Genomic DNA, 18,049 nt, shown 5'->3' with positions numbered 1-18,049 from the left:
GCTGATAAGTTGCAAAGTCAGAATTCGAACCCATGCCATTTTAGCTTGTGTGGCTTTTCTACTAATAATAGCTGCTTCCCAGAGAGACAAACTTGGGGGCAAAGTTGAGGCGGAGAGTCCAACAAGTATAAGAAAAAGACAGGGGCTTCTAGAAGGTAGGAGAATGGGGGAAGAAGGCAAAAAAAAAAAAAAAAAAAAAAAAAAAAGATGAGGAAGAGAGATGGAGAGCCTGATGTGCCCTAGAGGGACATCAGTATAGGTCAAGTCCTTCGCTCACTCGGCTACACAGTGGCTCCCTGTCCCTCATTGGCTGCCTTGCTGCTGCGTGGACAGCACCTTCCCATCCAGCCCGTCCCAGGAGCCCTGGCCTCATCCTCTTCAGCAACAGGCTTCTCTGCCTCACAGGAAATGCTCTTTCTCTAATTGCCATTGAAACTCCCAGCCCTCCCTTTTCCTGTAGGTGGGGTTTCCATAGGAAAAAGCTGCTTCTCTGTTTCCCCAGCCTAGTTACTGTTTGGAAGTCAGATCCCTACATCCCCCGCTTTACTAGGTCAAGTCTCTCTCAGACCGGTTCCTGCCCATCACTGCTAAGTGGACCAGCTGGTGCGGCTGCGGAGCAGGAATCTCCTCTAGCACTTCATCAGTTTGGAGACTTCTCGGATAACTTTCCACAGAGATGGCCTTGCCTGGGAATCCTGCTTCTTCCAGCATCTTCTAATTATGGGACAAAGTTGTACCGGCAGGTCTGAAGCGGGAGATCCAGGCTGATTGAGCCATTCAGGAGCCACTGGGGGACGTATCCTGCCTTTCAAGAGCTTTGGGTTGAGTCTAGCCCTCCCTGTGGTAAGCAAGATGCTACTTCTGCCATTCCTGCTGGGGCTCTTGGGGCCAGGAAGCCACTTATTCCTTTCGGGGGATTGTCAAGAGGTAGCCACTGTCATGGTGAAATTCCAAGTGACAGAGGAAGTGCCGTCAGGCACTGTGATAGGGAAGCTGTCCCAAGAACCGGGAGTGGAGGAGAGGCGTGGGAAGGCAGGAGATGCCTTCCAGATCCTGCAGCTGCCTCAGGCACTGCCTATTCAGATGAACTCCGAGGACGGCCTGCTCAGCACTTCCAGCCGGCTGGATCGGGAGCAGCTCTGCCGGCAACAAGATCCCTGCCTGCTGTCCTTTGATGTGCTGGCCATAAGGGCTTCGGCTCTGATCCATGTGGAGATTCAGGTCCTGGACATCAACGACCACCAGCCACAGTTTCCCAAGGGTGAACAGGAGCTGGAAATCTCGGAGAGTGCTGCTCTGTACACACGAATCCCCTTGGACAGGGCTCTTGATCAAGACACTGGTCCTAACAGCTTGTATTCCTACTCTCTGTCTCACAGTGAACACTTTGCTCTGGATGTTATTGTGGGGCCTGATGAGACCAAACATGCAGAACTCGTGGTGGTGAAGGAGCTGGACAGGGAAGTCCACTCATTTTTTGATCTGGTGCTGACTGCCTATGACAATGGGAATCCCCCTAAGTCAGGCACCAGCGTGGTCAAGGTCAATGTCCTGGATTCCAATGACAATAGTCCGGTGTTTGCTGAGAGTTCACTAGCACTAGAAATCCCAGAAGACACTGCTCCTGGCACTCTCCTCATAAACCTGACTGCTACGGACCCAGACCAAGGACCCAACGGGGAGGTAGAGTTCTTCTTTGGCAAACATGTGTCCCCAGAGGTGATGAACACCTTTGGTGTAGATGCCAAGACAGGCCAGATCATTCTGCGCCAAGCCCTAGACTATGAGAAGAACCCTGCCTATGAGGTGGATGTCCAGGCAAGGGATCTGGGTCCCAACTCCATCCCTGGCCATTGCAAAGTTCTCATCAAAGTTCTGGATGTCAATGACAATGCTCCAAGCATCCACGTCACATGGGCCTCCCAGATGTCCCTGGTGTCAGAAGATCTTCCCAGGGACAGTTTCATTGCTCTTGTCAGTGCCAATGACTTGGACTCAGGAAACAATGGTCTGGTCCACTGTTGGCTGAAGCAAGAGCTGGGCCACTTCAGGCTGAAAAGGACTAACGGTAACACGTACATGCTGCTCACCAACGCCACACTGGACAGAGAGCAGTGGTCCACATATACTCTCACGGTGTTTGCCCAAGACCAAGGACCCCAGCCCTTATCAGCTGAGCAGGAGCTCCGAATTCAGGTCGGTGATGTCAATGACAATGCTCCTGTGTTTGAGAAGAGCCAGTACGAGGTCTCCACTTGGGAAAACAACCCACCCTCTATTCATCTCATTACTATCAAAGCTCATGACACTGACTTGGGCATTAATGGGAAAGTGTCATACCGTATCAAGGACTCCCCCGTTTCTCACCTAGTAGTTATTGACTCTGAGACGGGAGAAGTCACTGCTCAGACGTCACTGGACTATGAACAGATGGCAGGCTTTGAGTTCCAGGTGATAGCCGAGGATGGAGGGCGACCCCGGCTGGAATCCAGCATCTCTGTGTGGGTTAGCCTCTTGGATGCCAACGATAATGCCCCAGAAGTGATTCAGCCTGTGCTCAGTGAAGGCAAAGCCACCCTTTCAGTGCTTGTAAATGCCTCCACGGGCCACCTTCTGTTGCCCATCGAGAATCCCAGTGGCTTGGATCCAGCAGTTACTGGTACAGCACCAATGGCTACCCACAGCCCCTGGTCTTTCCTTTTGGTGACGATTGTGGCAAGAGATGCAGACTCGGGGGCCAATGGGGAGCTCCTCTACAGCATTCAAAGTGGGAATGAGGCTCATCTCTTTGTCCTCAGCCCCTCCTTGGGGCAGCTATTCATTAACGTCACTAATGCCAGCAGCCTCATTGGGAGCCAGTGGGACCTGGGGATAGTGGTAGAGGACCACGGCAGCCCCCCCTTGCAGACTCGAGTTCTGTTGAGGGTCGTGTTTGTCACCAGTGTGGACCACCTAAGGGACTCCGCTCATGAGCCCGGGGTCCTGAGCACACCAGTGCTGGCAATGATCTGCCTGGCTGTACTGCTGGGCATCCTCGGGTTGATCTTGGCTCTGTTCGTGTCCATCTGCCGGACAGAGAAGAAGGATAACGGGGCCTACAACTGTCGCGAAGCTGAGTCCTCGTACCGCCACCAGCCCAAGAGGCCCCAGAAACACATTCAGAAGGCAGATATCCACCTGGTGCCTATGCTCAGGGCCCAGGAGGACGAAGCTGATGAAGTTAGGTCATCTCACAAGGATACCAGCAAGGAGGCACTAACGGAAGCAGGCTGGGACTCCTGTCTGCAGGCCCCCTTCCACCTCACGCCAACCCTCTACAGGACCCTGCGTAACCAAGGCAACCAGGGGGCACTGGCAGAGAGCCAGGAGGTACTCCAGGATACCTTCAACTTTCTTTTCAACCATCCCAGGCAGAGGAACGCCTCCAGAGAAAACCTAAGCCTTCCTGAGTCCCCACCTGCCCTAGGCCAGCCACACTCAAGGCCTCTGAAGGTACCCGGCAGCCCCACAGGGAGGCTGGCTGGAGACCAGGGCAGTGAGAAGGCCCCACAGACCCCACCAGCCTCCTCCGCAACCCTGAGGCGGCAGCGAAATCTCAACGGCAAAGTGTCTCCTGAGGGAGAGTCCGGTCCTCACCAGATTCTGAGGAGCCTGGTCCGGCTATCTGTGGCTGCTTTCGCGGAACGGAACCCCGTGGAGGAGTTTGCTGGGGATTCTCCTCCTGTCCAGGTACCTCTGGCATGGGCAGCTCTTTTTCTGGCCACCGCCCCCCCCCCCCCCCCCGCCTCCCCCAGAACACCGCCGAGAGCATTAGACACCCTTGTTTCCCATATTCACCCTTAGACTCAGCCAGCACATTGTGATCCAGCACTAAAGGGCACAGTAGCTGGGATCAACAGTTTGTAGCTTCGTGATCCTGGACTAATTACGTTTCCGAGCCTCAGTTTCCTTGATGGTGAATTAGGAACGGTAGTGAGAAGTGTGTGCCTTGCAGAGTTGTCCTGAGGACCAGACCAGTTAATTCCTGTAAAGTACTACTCATGACTGGAGTAAAAACTTGGGGGTAAGGTTGCCTGGGTTCACATCCTGGCTCCACCTCTTTCCACCTGTGGCTCATGGAGAAGTCACTCAGCTTGTAGTTAGAGGTACCCACTTTAGCAGCACGCGCCTCCCAAGACCGCATTAAAAACAAAATGAACCGATCCATGGCAGCGGCGTCTGGCCAGCTGCGTCTGCCTGGCCCGTACGTAGTGTATGCTCAGCAAATGATTGCCACCACCTCCACAAAGCACCTCTCCATCCCTGCTCTCAACCTGCTCATCTTGTCTAGGCAACCGCCCCCTTCCCCCCATGAAACAGTCAGGTCTAGGTGACCCCCCCCAAAGGGACTTGCTTGAGACCCCAAAGTTTACCAGCTGGGGAGACAGTGGGAACCACCGTCGAGTGAGGCAGATCCCACTTCAAACACGGCCACTTAGAACCAGAGAATGTAGGGAATGACCTTTAACAGTGGAGTCTCATTTTCTTCATCTACAAAACGGGAATTACGAAGTCAAACTCACTTGGTCCCCATTGCCCTGGAGGGGAGGATTAATGGGATTTTGAGTGGTAATGTGGTTCATGTCTTGGGATTTACTAAACACAAACGGGAGGTCTTTTCAGGGACGGTGCTTAAGTTACCCCTAACTGCTTCTCTGACGTCTGGGGGGGCTTTCACCATGCAAGGCTGTGTGTCAGAGACATACTTCTGTTGGGCCAGACAATCAGCTCAGGTTTCTCATGGATCAGGGACACAGCTTCCTTCCTAGGAAGCCACTTGGAGGTGGTTTAGCTATTCTCTTAGGAATTTCACCCTGGGGCTCCCTGCAAACCCAGAGGGAACTACAGCCTACTACTTCATTCATTCACTCATTCATCCACCAGCTGCTTTTAGGATGAACTCTTAGGCTGTGCCACTGGACATGACAGGAGAGAGCAGACGCTCTACATGACACACTGGAAAGGAAGTAACACCCATTTGGAATCAACTGGAGGTCGAGAGTAAGATGTCCAGGTCTTTGTGAGAGTTCAGCCGCACAATAAAGTCAGACCTGAGTTCAAGTCCCAGGCCTTGTCTCTGCGAGGGCTGTGAACCTCAGGTTCCATATCTACAAAATGCGTGGGATGGTAACACCTTCCTGCAGCTATTGTGTGGCGCAAATGAGATTAGTTGTCACCAGGTAATTACTAAGTGCTACCTGGGTTTCTATCAACACGTGATTCATGCACCTCAATCACCATGTGACCTCAGTGTCGTTATTATTCCCCTGCTACTGAAGGAAACTGAGGCTCAGAATCCATAAGCGATTTTCTAGGGCCAGGAAGATGGGAGGTAAGGTGGGGACAGACTTAGAGTGTGAACCTAAATCCAACTCCAGAGATTGGGTTCCAACTGTGAAGTGACTCTGAATGTGAGGATGCAGCGCTGGCCTTGGCCTTCGGGTTGTACTTACCTAGTGTTGCTTGGGTGAAAGGTAACAGGGGCCTGCCTTTTAAGGGCTACTGGGCCTGGTGAGGAGGCCGAATCTACCTGAGGCAGGTCCTTGACTCTCCCAAAGTCACCGTGCAAGCCTAGTTCTGGCCGCCCAGAAGCAGCATTTTTGAGGTAACATCCCTGAGTCTTAGTATCAATTTTTTCTCATTAACACTGACAATGCTGTGGAGAATTCAAACCCACTTCAGAGACTGAGAGATGACGAAGCTGCCGTCTCAGTAGGTCTCAAAACCTGCCTGAAAGTTCTCAAGCTAGTGCCCACGAAGGAGAGCTGAGTCGGCCGAGGTTGGCTCTGCTTCCTCTCCCTCCAGGACCTTGGGGTGCAGGACCCACATCTAGGCAATCCCCACTCCGCCCGTCTTTCTGAAACGCTACCGTTTTTCCTAGTCTTTGAGAACCCTCAACAGAAGCTGTCTTCACTGAATGTCCAGACCTTCCAGTCTCTGGCGGAATTCCTGGGGAGCCTTAGGTCTCAGCAGGAGTTCCTGGCACAGAGCCAGAATTCAAACAAACATTTGTTGAATTGCTTGAAAGCCGGGTTTGGTGGCGCAGGCCCTCGGGAGGCTAAGACGAGAGTTCAAGGATAGCCTGCCCAGCATAGCAAGATCCTGTTTCCAAAGACAAGAAAGTAAATGGATAGTTGTGACCCCGGTGCAGTCTCTGTACCTCTTCCCTGCCTTCCTTGTGAACCATGAACTTCCAAAGACAACAGGGGGTCCCTTTCTCATTCTTACAAGTCCCACGGAAGCGTTCTGCCTGGCACAAAGAAATGCTTTTAAATACATGTCCATTGATCGACAGGGTGAATAAGTGAATTGGCTAAATGATGCCATTTCTGCCCTGCACAAGGCAGTCTTGCATATCCCCGCCCCCCACCCCCAGTTCAAGCCAGAATGCTTGAATACTGCTCAAAGGGAAAAATAACCCTTGTAGACAATCCTTATCAAAATACCCACTGGATGATCCAGAAATGGCTTTTCACTCCAACCCTCCAAGTCCACCAGTCACTCCAGGGAATGAGCTTTCTGGGGATGGTTCCAAGGGTCTCCATGCTGTTGCCTTCAGCTGCCCAGGGCCTGCAGTGAGGTGCCAAAGCCGGGAAGCACCCTCCCCCAGGTCCCTGTCTCAGTCACACAGGTCCATTCCCCCAACCCCCTATCTGATCGCAGAAGCATCTGAAGCCAGAGGAAAAACTATAAAAAGAAAGCACCAGCATTGAGGGAAACATCCGGCGAGGAAGCGTGCTGGGTCGGAATTGTGTGGAGTCAACAGATTTTTCCTGTCTTGTAGCAAATCTCCCAGCTGCTGTCCTTGCTGCATCGGGGCCAATTCCAGCCCAAACCAAACCACCGAGGAAATAAATACTTGGCCAAGCCCGGCGGCGGCAGCAGGTAAACGGCATGTAGCACCCATAGCACAGTCTCCTTTGGGCCCCTAGGTCACCCTCCCTACAGCCTTGGTGAGTGTGGAGAGATGAGCACCCTGTGAACCCAGCCCAGGGGGTACATGCAGCAGACAGCACCCATCCCCCACTCTGGAGGCTCCATCCTGGGGCCACTGTATTTATGATATTTACAGGTCCCAGTGTCGCTAAGGAAATGACTTCATCTCCTAGCTCCGACTATCTCCCCTGATTGCTTGATTGGTTTGAAATCTGTAACTTTCACCTTTCTTTCTCTTGGCCTATAAACACGCTATATAAGGATGTAGATGTGAGGGTCTGCCCCTGAGGGCAACCCTGGAATTGAAGAGACCTCAAGAGGACATCAAATCCTATTCCTCGCTACGCATGGAGAAGCAGATTTTCCTTCTGCAGGCTCAACATTTGAGTCTGTGGAAATAAACTACCAACAGACCAGTGAACAGGAGAAAAGCCATAGTAAATTTAAAAAATCATTTTACATTTATTTACTTTGCATATGAGTAGGGGAAGTGTGTGTGTGGAGGACGGAGGGTAGCATGTGGGTGTCTTTCCTCTCTTTTTCATCATGTAGGTTCAAGGGATTGAACTCAGGTCATTCGGGTTTGCCGGCAAGTGCCCTTAGCCACTGAGGCATGCATCTCACTGGCCCCATAATAGTTTCTTTAAATCATTGTTTTATGTGATACAGAAGAAGCCTTTAGATTGAAGATCCAAAGACCCATTTTTAAGATTGGGTTCAGTGTTTCGGGACACCCGCGAAAATAGAATTGGATAAAAAGGGTATGAGCAAATTGAAACTTAGACCAGAGAGGGAGTCCCTGCAAGGCCTATCTGTGTGGCTTCTGGCCTGCTCTACTGGGCAATTCCTTGATTCCAGGCACGGGCCAGGAGCTTTGCTGGAACCAGGGACTTACAACCTGCAATCAAGCTGGGCAAGTCAGAGAATTTCTTTATTGCCAGCTCTTACATAGAAAGTGTGTGTGTGGGGTGGTGGTGGTGGGAATTCAAGTGTGCTTTTAGGTTTTATGGTTGGCTTTGGGAAGAGCTCTAGTTTCTATGACCTACTTTGGGAAAGGAATTCTAGATTGCTATCTATTCGCCTGGGGGTGGAGCTCTGGGACAGGAGGTCAGGGGGACAGATTTAAAGGCCTTCACATTTTGACATGCTTTCCTGAGCCCTAACAGCTCACATTCCGGAGTCACGGGTCTGGATTTGAATTCTTGCTTAGTTACTTAGTCCTTGGGGACCTCAGGCAAGCTGCAAAAATCTTCTCGGTGGTCAAATGGGAATGCCTCTTCTGTATAGGCTTGGAGGGTTCCAATGAGTGAGCGCCTGTTACCTTGCGTAGCATGAGGCCTGACTTGGGATAGTTGTGACCCTTACCCCCAGCTGACTACTTCCTGGCTGACCTCTTCATAGCAGCAGAAATGATCCCAGTGAGGAATGAGGACAACAGAAATCAAGCAGGAATCATGGGACTTCGAGCCCCTCAGGGAGACTTTTCACCTGTAGGGATGGGCTTCATGCTGAGTGACTGTCAGAGGCCTTGGGGGTCAGTGAGACATAGGGGCCCCAGGGTAAGCCAGGAAGCTGGGGTGCAGGTGTAGATATGAGTAGTTTAAGGATGCCCCATGCAGATGCACCCCCTCCACAGACCTGTTCCTCTGCTCTAAGATGTGGCCTTAGTAGGAAGGAAGACAGGGTCACTCATTCCATAGTGTTCGTCAAGTGGATGCCAGGCCATGCTCTGAGCACTTGACAAGTGAACAATGAATAAGAAAGGCAAAAATCATGGGGCGGCGGTGGTGCACGCCTTTAATCCCAGCACTCGGGAAGGCAGAGCCAGGCGGATCTCTGTGAGTTCGAGGCCAGCCTGGTCCACAGAGTGAGATCAGGGGCTGGTTCTGGGTAGATGACCACGTTGACTGAAGAAGTTTACTAAATGCCACTCTGTGCCATCCCCATCGAAGGTGCGAGGGAGAGACAATAGTGAGCAACACTACCACCGGCTTCGTTTCTCTTCCGTGTGCCTACTGTGTAGACTGTTGCAGGGCACCATGCTAAACCTTTTACCTATGAGGTCTCACTTACAAAACCCTGTGAGAGTTACTACTTATGACTCCCATTTCATAGCAGAGGAAACAGACAGCAGGAAGACTGGGAATCAAGACCCAGTTCACTCCCAACTCTCTACATCAGGCTACGCCCCAGTTCCCTGTATAGGTGACGGATGATCTAGATGCCGTGAGCAGACAGTTATGTGAGAAATCCTCAGCTGAAATCCGGTTGGCTTCTCCACAGGGCTGCCATCCCAGACACAGATGGCCCAGGTGTCAGGCCTGGTGGCCCAGCAGAACCTGACCTGGAAGAAGGCCCCCTAGGCCCTGAGGAGGACCTTTCTGTGAAGCGACTTCTAGAAGAAGAGCTGTCAAGCCTGCTGGACCCCCATACAGGTAGGGATGCCCCAAAGTCACCCCTGTGCTGTCTCTGTGTCCATCATCCATCATGCATACAAACTCCAAAGTCGTCCAATCCACTGTGGGGAGGAGTGTGGCCTGGAGAGGGGTGTGGCCAGCCTTTTATTTCCACTGCAGTCTCAGAAAGTGGTTATCTATCTGTTTATTTAGTTATGTGGTTGTGGTGGTGGGTTTGGTTGTTTATGACAGGGTTTCCCTCTTGTCAACATGTAGCCCAGGCTGACCTTGAAATCCTCCTGCTCAACTTCCCAAATGCTGGGATTATAGGCATGAGCTACCATGCCCAGCTTTCCTTTGTTTAATGACCAGGTTCTACTTTTTTTTTAAATGATTTATTTATTTATTTTGATTTTATGTGCATTGGTGTTTTGCCTGCACTTTTGTCTGTGGGAGGGTGTTGAATCCCCTGGAACTGTAATTACAGACAGTTATGAGCTGCTCTGTGGGTGCTGGGAATTGAACCTAGGTCCTCTAGAAGAGCAGCCAGTGCTATTAACTGCTGAGCCATCTCTCCAGACCCCATGCTCTACTTTTTTAAAATCATTATTAAGAATAATGAACAGGGCTTGAGAGATGACTCAGACTCAGTGGTTAAGAGCACTGACTGCTCTTCTAGAGGACCTGGGTTCAGTTCCCAGCACCCAGAGGGCAGCTCATAACTGTCCGTAACTCTAGATTCAGAGTATCCAACACCTTTTTCTGAACTTCATAGGCACTAGGTACATACATGGTGCACAGATATATAGGCAGGCAAAACATATACATAAAATAGAATAAATAAATCTCTTAAAAATTAAAAAAAGGTGTGTGTGGGGGGGGCTGGAGAGATGGCTCAAAGGTTAAGAGCACTGAATGTTCTTCCAGAGGTCCTGAGTTCAATTCCCAGCAACCACATGGTGGCTCACAACCATCTATAATGAGATCTGATTCCCTCTTCTGGTGTACAGGCAAACTTGCAGAAAGAACACTGTTTACATAATAAATAAAATAAATCTTTAAAAAAATTTTAAAAAAGAAAGAGAATAACTTAGCCCTGGGCTTGACTTAGGGTCACTGCTGAGTAAGCAGTTACTTAGTTCTTGGCCTGGGTGCCAAGCACCAGGAAAGCCTCCAGGCAGTCCTCTGGGGTAGATAGTACCAAGTGCAATGGACAGGTGAACAGAGACTCAGGAAGCAAGCTGGCCTGACCAGAGTCTCCTCGGTCCTGGCTGGGAGCCCAAACCTGAGTAGTATAAAGTCAACTGCACCGTTGCGTGTGGCATATTTAAATAACCTTTCACTCCAGAAAAGAGACAACTTCTTAATGTGCTAATTGAAGATAAAGAAATTCTTTGTTTGTTTGTTTGTTTTTTACCAAAAAAAAAAAGAGTTTCGGGTTGGAATGTAGCTCATTTGGTAGAGTGCTTGCCTGCTCCTGGGTTCATGTCCAAGCACTGCATTAAATGGGCCTGTTGGTACAGGCCTTTAATCCCAGTGCATGGGAGGTGGAGGTACAGGCCTTTAATCCCAGTGCATGGGAGGTGGAGGCGGGAGCGTCAGGAGTTCAAGGTCACCCTTGATGAATTCTGGACCAGTCTGGGCTACTTAAGACCCTGTAAGAAACAATGAACAAAGAGGAGGAGGAGGGTGAAGAGGAGGAGGAGGAGGAGGAGGAGAGGAAGGCAAAGCAATTAGGGTTTTTCTTGTTTGTTTGGTTTTCAAGACAAGGGTTTCTCCGTGTAGTTTTGGTGCCTGTCCTGGATCTTGATCTGTAGACGAGGCTGGCCTCGAACTCATAGAGATTCGCCTGCCTCTGCCTCCCGAGTGCACCATCGCCACCACCCAGCCAAAACAATTAGATTTAACTATAAACATACTATGAATTTTAATGCAAGACTCTGCCAGCCAAGTGCTGTCTGTGGGAACTGGTCTACCTCCCTTAAGTGACACACCCTACCCCTGGCCATCCCATCCTCTGCTTCTGCAGTTAGTTTATTTCCGTCTGGCCGCAAGGTACAGCAGGTTTTGCCCTTTCTGGGGCTAAAAACCATAACAGGCACTGACAGAGTGCTTTTTGGTGCAAGTCACCTGCTGTAAGTTTCTCTGGAGAAAATATGAAGAAAAAGGGGATGCTCATTATCCCCATTTCATAAAGGAAAAAAAAAAAACTGAGGATCAAGAGTGTTTAATGGTTTGACCAGGGTTACTTAGCTAATGGCTATTCATATAGGCAATATGGCTCTCAATTTTAGAGCTGTGCTGTTCAGTATGGTAGCCACTGGCCACATACAGCTATTTAAGTTGGAATGAAGTGAAATTAAATAAAATGAAACATTGTGTCCTTAGTCACACCAGCTACACTTTAGGGGCTCAGTACCCACATATGGGTTGGTGGCTACAGTTTTGAATTCTATCACTGACCAGCTGGTGCCAGAACCCGTGGACTCAATCCTTGACCTGTCCTGCCTCCCCACAGCCCAGAAGGCACTGGGCAATGTGAATGGGAAGATGGAAAATGGGAGTGGGAAAGACTTTGCTGTCCAAAATCTGGATGCCCTGGGGCTACAGAGAGATGTGTTTAGACTGGGGACTTGGTGATCAGATAAAAAAAAAAGCCATCTGAAGATGTGGTAATGATGACTCAGTGGGTGAAGTGTTTCCCACAAGGGTTTGAGGACCTAAGTTTGGATCCCCTAAAATCCACATAAAATCCAGGCATGACAGCATACAGCTGTAATCTCAGTGCTGAGGAGGCAGAGACTGGAGGGTCCCTGTGACTTGCTGACTAGCCAGCCTAGCTGAATTGTGAGCTTCCTGTTCAGTGAGAGAATCGGTCTCAAAAAATAAGTTGGAAATCAGGTATAGGGGTGCACACTTTTAATCCCAGTACTCAGAAGGCAGAGGCAGGTGGATATCTGTGAATTTGAGACTAGCTTGGTTTACATAAAGAGTTCCAGGCCAACCAGGGCTACAAAGTGAGAACTCACCTCAAAAAAGATAAAAAAGAAAAGGAATGAGACATCCTATATTGGCTTCTGGTAGCTGTACACCCACACTGGAGGGGTGGGGTGGGGTGGGGTGATGACTATTTTATTAGTTTCATAAACTCACTGAATTTGTAATGAAGGTTCACAGTGAACGCATCACCAAATTCCAGCTGTTCTCATTTGCCCCGTAACTTCCCATTCTCTTCCGAGGCTGACCATGAACAAGGAAAGGCTGGAGTCTGTCCCACCAAGAGTTCCAACTCTTATGTCTCAGAGTCTCAGGGAACTAATGTTTACAGTCTCCCAATGTCAAGGGTCAATCATCATGTCCATTAATCATACAACAGACACTCACCAAATCCCAGGCAGGGGGCCAGACCCCTCCTGTACAGTCCAGAACTGAAAACAAGAACCAGGGGGATTATTCACTGATCCAAGCAAACGATTAGCTGCACGTTAGAATGACCTCTTCAAGTTGCAAAAGTAGCATTCTGGTAATGTAGGAAATATAGGCAAACAAACAAACAAACAAACAAACAAAAAAGAACAAATCATTTATGCCCAGAGAATTTGGGTTAACATTTTGCCCTGTTTCCTTCCAGCATCTTCTTCTTGCACCTGAAGCAAGCTTTAAATATCTGTTAATATTAACACATGTTCTCCCTCGTGTGTGTGTGTGTGTGTGTGTGTGTGTGTGTGTGTGTGTGTGTGTGTGTTTCATAAGCAGGAAACTGGATTTCCTTTTTTCCCCTCCTGCTTGGCCTTTGCTTTGGGGGCTGGAATTCATGTCTGTTATTTGAGACAGTCTGATGCAGTCTTAGCTGGCCTTGTGCCCCGTGTAACCTATTCTATCCTGGAACTCCCAGATACCCTTCTGTCTCAGCCACCTGAGTGCTGGGATTACAGGCACGTGCCACCACATCCAGCTCCTAGGAGTATTATTTTGAGACAGGATTTTCTGATGGAGAAATAAGAAAACAGTGTGGTGGCCACATGAGAATCTAGGGGACATTGTTTAAAAATCCCCCAGCACCAGGCTGCTGCTGCTGCTGCTGCCCCTTGCCCCATCCCTTCCTCAGGACGATCCTCAGACAGGCAGCCCCTCCTCAGCTGGACACAAGACAAGTAACAGTGAGGGGGAGGGGAGACGGGGCCAGGTAGTGACAGTGCAGGCCCTGTCAGCCCTGGGAATTCCAGAGGAGCACCCAGGGGCAAGAAGGCCATGCTTCCTAGAGAGTGGGTACAGTTGGGGACTACCTGGGCCTTCAAAGTTATCAGACCTAGGTCCAATCTGGTTTTGGATCCCTAGAAAACAAGACTTCTTTGAGGGTCAGTTTCCTCATCCTTAAAATGGAGATAAGACTCTTGACCTCAAACATCTGAGTAGGTGAAATTAGATAATTAAGCAATTTCTTGGCATACAAGCAGTTAATAAATGGTTATTATTCCTTCTTTTTTGTTTTTGTTTGTTTGTTTTTGAGCTAGGGTCCCTGGAATGGCCTGGAACTTGAAGATCAGACTGGCCTCAAATTTGCTGTGACTCTCTTGCCTCAGTTTCCCAAGTGCTGGGATACCAGATGCGTTCCTCCATTGCCAGGCTGAAACAGGCTAATTCTGTCTATTCCTCACGCCTCCTCCAAACTAAGCTCTTCCGGCTTTGGTCAGCAGTTTTCCTGCCCAGGGAGCTTGCCTGTCAAGGCCTCTTCCTTCCCGTCCCTCTCTCACCGTGTGGTGTCCCCCACCATTTCCCTTTCCTTCTGTGTCCACTGCTCCTGACCTGCTTACGGCCCCACCCCGCCTGGCTTCCCGGCCCTTCCTCCCCTGCATCTAGCCCTCACCATGTCCCTCCTTGCTCTGCAGGTCTGGCCCTGGACAAGCTGAGTCCCCCTGACCCAGCCTGGATGGCGAGACTGTCATTGCCCCTCACCACCAATTACCGAGACAACTTGTCCTCCCCTGACGCTGCAGCTTCAGAGGAACCGAGAACCTTCCAGACGTTCGGCAAAACAGCCGGACCGGGACCCGAGCTAAGCCCAACGGGCACGCGCCTGGCCAGCACGTTCGTCTCGGAGATGAGCTCACTGCTGGAGATGTTGCTGGGGCAGCACACGGTGCCGGTGGAGGCTGCGTCCGCGGCTTTGCGGCGGCTCTCGGTGTGCGGCAGGACCCTCAGTCTAGACCTGGCCACCAGCGGTGCCTCGGGCTCAGAAGCACAGCTGAGTAGAAAGAAGGCAGCGGACAACAGACGTGACTGTGGCAGGAATCTATGACCATGCTTGGTTGGGAGAGCTTTGGATCCAGGAACCAGGTCCCCCCGGGAGATGTTAGGGTATTCAGACCCTGAGGATCTCAGGGAATGAGCTGATTTCTAATATTGTGGAACTCACTGGCCAGAGACTCTAACTTTAGGGTGACTGATGCTGTTCCCCACAGAGGAGGACTAACAGGTAACTGGCCAGAGCAGACCTTGTAACAGGGACCCTGTGGCTGGGCATTATGGAGGACAGGGGCAGCTTTGGCTCTCCCCGAGGAATTTGTGGTAAAACACAGAGTGTAAAGAGTTGGCCCTCAGGAGGAACAGATGCCACAGACTGTAGTATCATAAGCAGGAGGGTGGCCTCACTGGATACTGAAGGCTGGCAGAGGGCTGGCTCCTGGGGGACCAGGCAATGCTCTCTGACCTACTAATAAAGGAAAAACTGAAGCTCAGTCTCCTGTTTGCCAGAGTACCAGAGTGAGGGCAATTTGTCATCTAATTCCTGCTGGGTCATGGCAGGAGTGGGTCACACTGGTTCACAGTGACAGGTACGCAGATAATGGACATGTGTGTTCTTGACCCCACTGCACTATGTTATCCAACAACATGCTTCTCAGCTGGAAAATCCGAACCAAGTAAAGCAAGACTGTAAATAGAGTATTTATATGAGCCAGGCACCAGGCTTTAATTTGATTTTTTTCCCACAATGCTAGGTTGGTGGTATTACTATACCCATTTCACAGATACGAAGCTTGGAAAAGTTGAATGTCTCTCCCAAGAGTGAGCAGGGAGTAGATGCAGAGCCAGGATTTGCGCTCAGGCTGGCCCAACACCAAAGCCCATGCCATCAGCCGTGGCACTAGATTGCCAACCAAGGAATAGAAAAGGAGAAGTCCCTGAGATGCAGGCTTGCAGATAGAAGGCATCCAGGCCCATGTGACTGCATGCTTACAAGCACGGGTTCAAAGGAGCTTTGCATCTGCACAGTGCCAGTCCCGTCCCTTTCCAGGGAGCGGCCCTTCAGATGCAGAAGTCATCTTTTCTGACACCCCGGCTGGGGAAATCTTTCGCTATTGGCAGGCTTGGGTCTGGGAATTGAGGCCCCGGAGGATGGTATGTGAACTGGGACTATGAAATCCATACTGACAGCAGCCAGCCTTCCAGGGGTGGGAAGAGTGAAGAAATAGCTAATCTGTTCCCAAGGCTCTTTGTTTCTGGAAATTTCCAAGCAGTCACAGCTAATTTAGGATAGTATGGGGGGCTCTCCTGGACACTGGAGGCAGAGATAGTGTCTGCTTCACTTGTCCTCTTCAGGGCCCGGAATGCAGTGATGTTAGTCCAGCTTATAGATGAGCAGTAGGAGACGTAAAGAAGTTAAGCATTTCAGAGGCAAGGTCTGGGTCTCTCATGGCCTCACTCCAGGTCAGGGTGATCGTACGAGACCTGTGATTTTCAAGCTGGTTTGCAGAGCTGCTGGGTTCCAGGCCACTGAGAGAGGCCATGAACGCCAAGTGAGCAGGAGCTCCAGCTTGTCCAGCCTGGCACAGTTGACACTAGAGATACTTGTTGAGTGGCTATATGAATGAATAAATGGGTAAAGAAATGCCTCAGAATTTATGTTTATTTATGTTGATACTCCAGGTAGGACTTTATTGGGGGGGGGGGATAATTCTATGCAAAAGCAAAGTGTAAAGACAGTAGTATAAAAGTAGACCATGCTGATCTCACACACACAAGTTACTAGTGGATTTGCAGGTGGAGGAGAGATGGAGTGGGGAGATGACCTAGGGATGCTGGAACCATGGCTGAGACTCGGTCATCAGAAACACTAAACCAAGCTGGGCAGTGGTGGCACACACCTTTAATCCCAGCACTTGGGAGACAGAGGCAGGAGGATCTCTGTGAATTCTAGGCCAGCCTGGTCTACGGAGTGAGTTCCAGGACAGCCAGGGCTTTCACAGAGAAACCCTGTCTAAAAAAAGCTAACTAACTAACTAAATAAATAAAAATAAAAACAAAAACAAAGTGGTGGTGGTGGTGGTGCTGGAGAGATGGCTCAGCCTTTAAGAGCACTGGCTGCTCTTCCAGAGGTCCTGAGTTCAAGTCCCAGCCACCACATGGTGGCCACAGCCATCTATAGTGGGATCTGATGCCCTCTTCTGGCAGGCAGGCATATATGCAGATAGAGTACTCATACATTAAATAAATCTTAAAAAAAAAAAAAAAAAGACAGACTAAACCATTGTATCTCACTAGTCCTAAAACCCTGGTCCTTGGCTGCATACCAGACAAACCTTTGTACATAAGGAGTTTTATCTGAGCAGAAGATACAAAGTCCTCATCAGATTCCCAAGGAAACATATGACCTGTAAAAGTTTATGCAGCATGGCTTCAAGACACTAAACCATTTGCAGACCTACAGAGTCTGAACTTTTCATTGTCTCAACTCTTCACTAGAGCTGAGGATGACCTTGAATTCTTGATCCTGCTGACTCTACCTCCCAAGTCCTGGGATTACCAGTGTATGACTGTCACAGCCAGGAGAAACTCTTCATTTTACAGCCAAGGACATAGAGAGACGAAACCACCGGTGACTTGCAGTCAGGACTGAATATATTCTACATTACAGTGGCCTTTTTGTTTTTTTTAAACAGGGTCTCACTGTGTAGCCCTGGTGGCCTGGTAGACCAGACTAGCCTTGATCTCGCTGAGATCTGCTTGCCTCTGCCTCCTGGTTGCAAGGATTAAGGGCATGTACCATCATGCCTAGCCACTTCAATTTTTACTTTCTTTAGCAGGGGTGGGAAGCACACATACCACAGGGCATGCCTGTGGAGGTCAGAGGACAACTTGTAGGGGGTCAGGTTCTCCCCTTCTACTACACTGGTTCCAAGGATCAAGGTCAGGTTGTCAGGTTTGGGGGCAAGCATCTTTCCTGCTGAGCCCCTCTTTAGACGTCTCTCCTGTTTCTTTCTGTCTCTCAGATGGTCTCACAGTGGAACCTAGGCCACCTTGGAACGTACTATGTAGCCATGGATTGAACACTTGGCAATTCTCCTGCTTCGGCATCCTGAGTAGTGCTATTAGCCACGTTAGACACTATGCCTGGTTTCCATCCCAGGTTCTTAACCTACAGTGTCTGGGCTTCAGGATCTATGGACGGCTAAACCGCATGCCGAGCAGGGATGGGATGCACTCTCCTCTGGGCTGGAATAGTGCTTTCATCAGATTGTCGAAGTGGACTTCGACTTCAACTTCACTAAGACTGAGGGCCACTGCAGCCCTCTCAGTCTGTCCTCGGCACCCCTGCAGAACCCAGAGAACTCCTGGGCAATGCTGTTTTGGGGTGGGTGTGTGTGTGCGCTAGGGCTGGTGCCGTATCCTGCGCCCAG

The 18,049-nt window shown here is 50.1% G+C and overlaps 1 protein-coding gene across 1 annotated transcript; it reads left to right on the top strand.

The window, feature by feature from the left end:
• The first annotated feature begins 217 nt into the window (after positions 1-217).
• On the top strand, positions 218-16,260 carry Pcdh12 (protocadherin 12). The gene is made up of 4 exons (XM_006989213.4): positions 218-3,729; positions 6,824-6,924; positions 9,259-9,410; positions 14,261-16,260. The coding sequence occupies exons 1-4, from the start codon at positions 853-855 to the stop codon at positions 14,668-14,670; spliced, it is 3,540 nt and encodes a 1,179-aa protein (XP_006989275.3). The 5' UTR covers positions 218-852; the 3' UTR covers positions 14,671-16,260.
• The last annotated feature ends 1,789 nt before the right edge of the window (positions 16,261-18,049 follow it).

This window comes from Peromyscus maniculatus, chromosome 19 (assembly GCF_049852395.1).
Source record: "Peromyscus maniculatus bairdii isolate BWxNUB_F1_BW_parent chromosome 19, HU_Pman_BW_mat_3.1, whole genome shotgun sequence".
NCBI lineage: Eukaryota > Metazoa > Chordata > Mammalia > Rodentia > Cricetidae > Peromyscus > Peromyscus maniculatus.
The sequence above is the reverse complement of the archived record's forward strand: the minus strand, read 5'-3'. Positions and strand labels throughout refer to the sequence as shown.

Excerpts from the sequence above, each read along its gene's own strand:
- Pcdh12 (XM_006989213.4), top strand. The coding sequence starts at position 853 with ATGCTACTTCTGCCATTCCTGCTGGGGCTCTTGGGGCCAGGAAGCCAC. Across the intron at positions 3,730-6,823 it reads GGGATTCTCCTCCTGTCCAG|CAAATCTCCCAGCTGCTGTC; the intron begins GTACCTCTGGCA and ends CCTGTCTTGTAG. Across the intron at positions 6,925-9,258 it reads AAGCCCGGCGGCGGCAGCAG|GGCTGCCATCCCAGACACAG; the intron begins GTAAACGGCATG and ends GCTTCTCCACAG.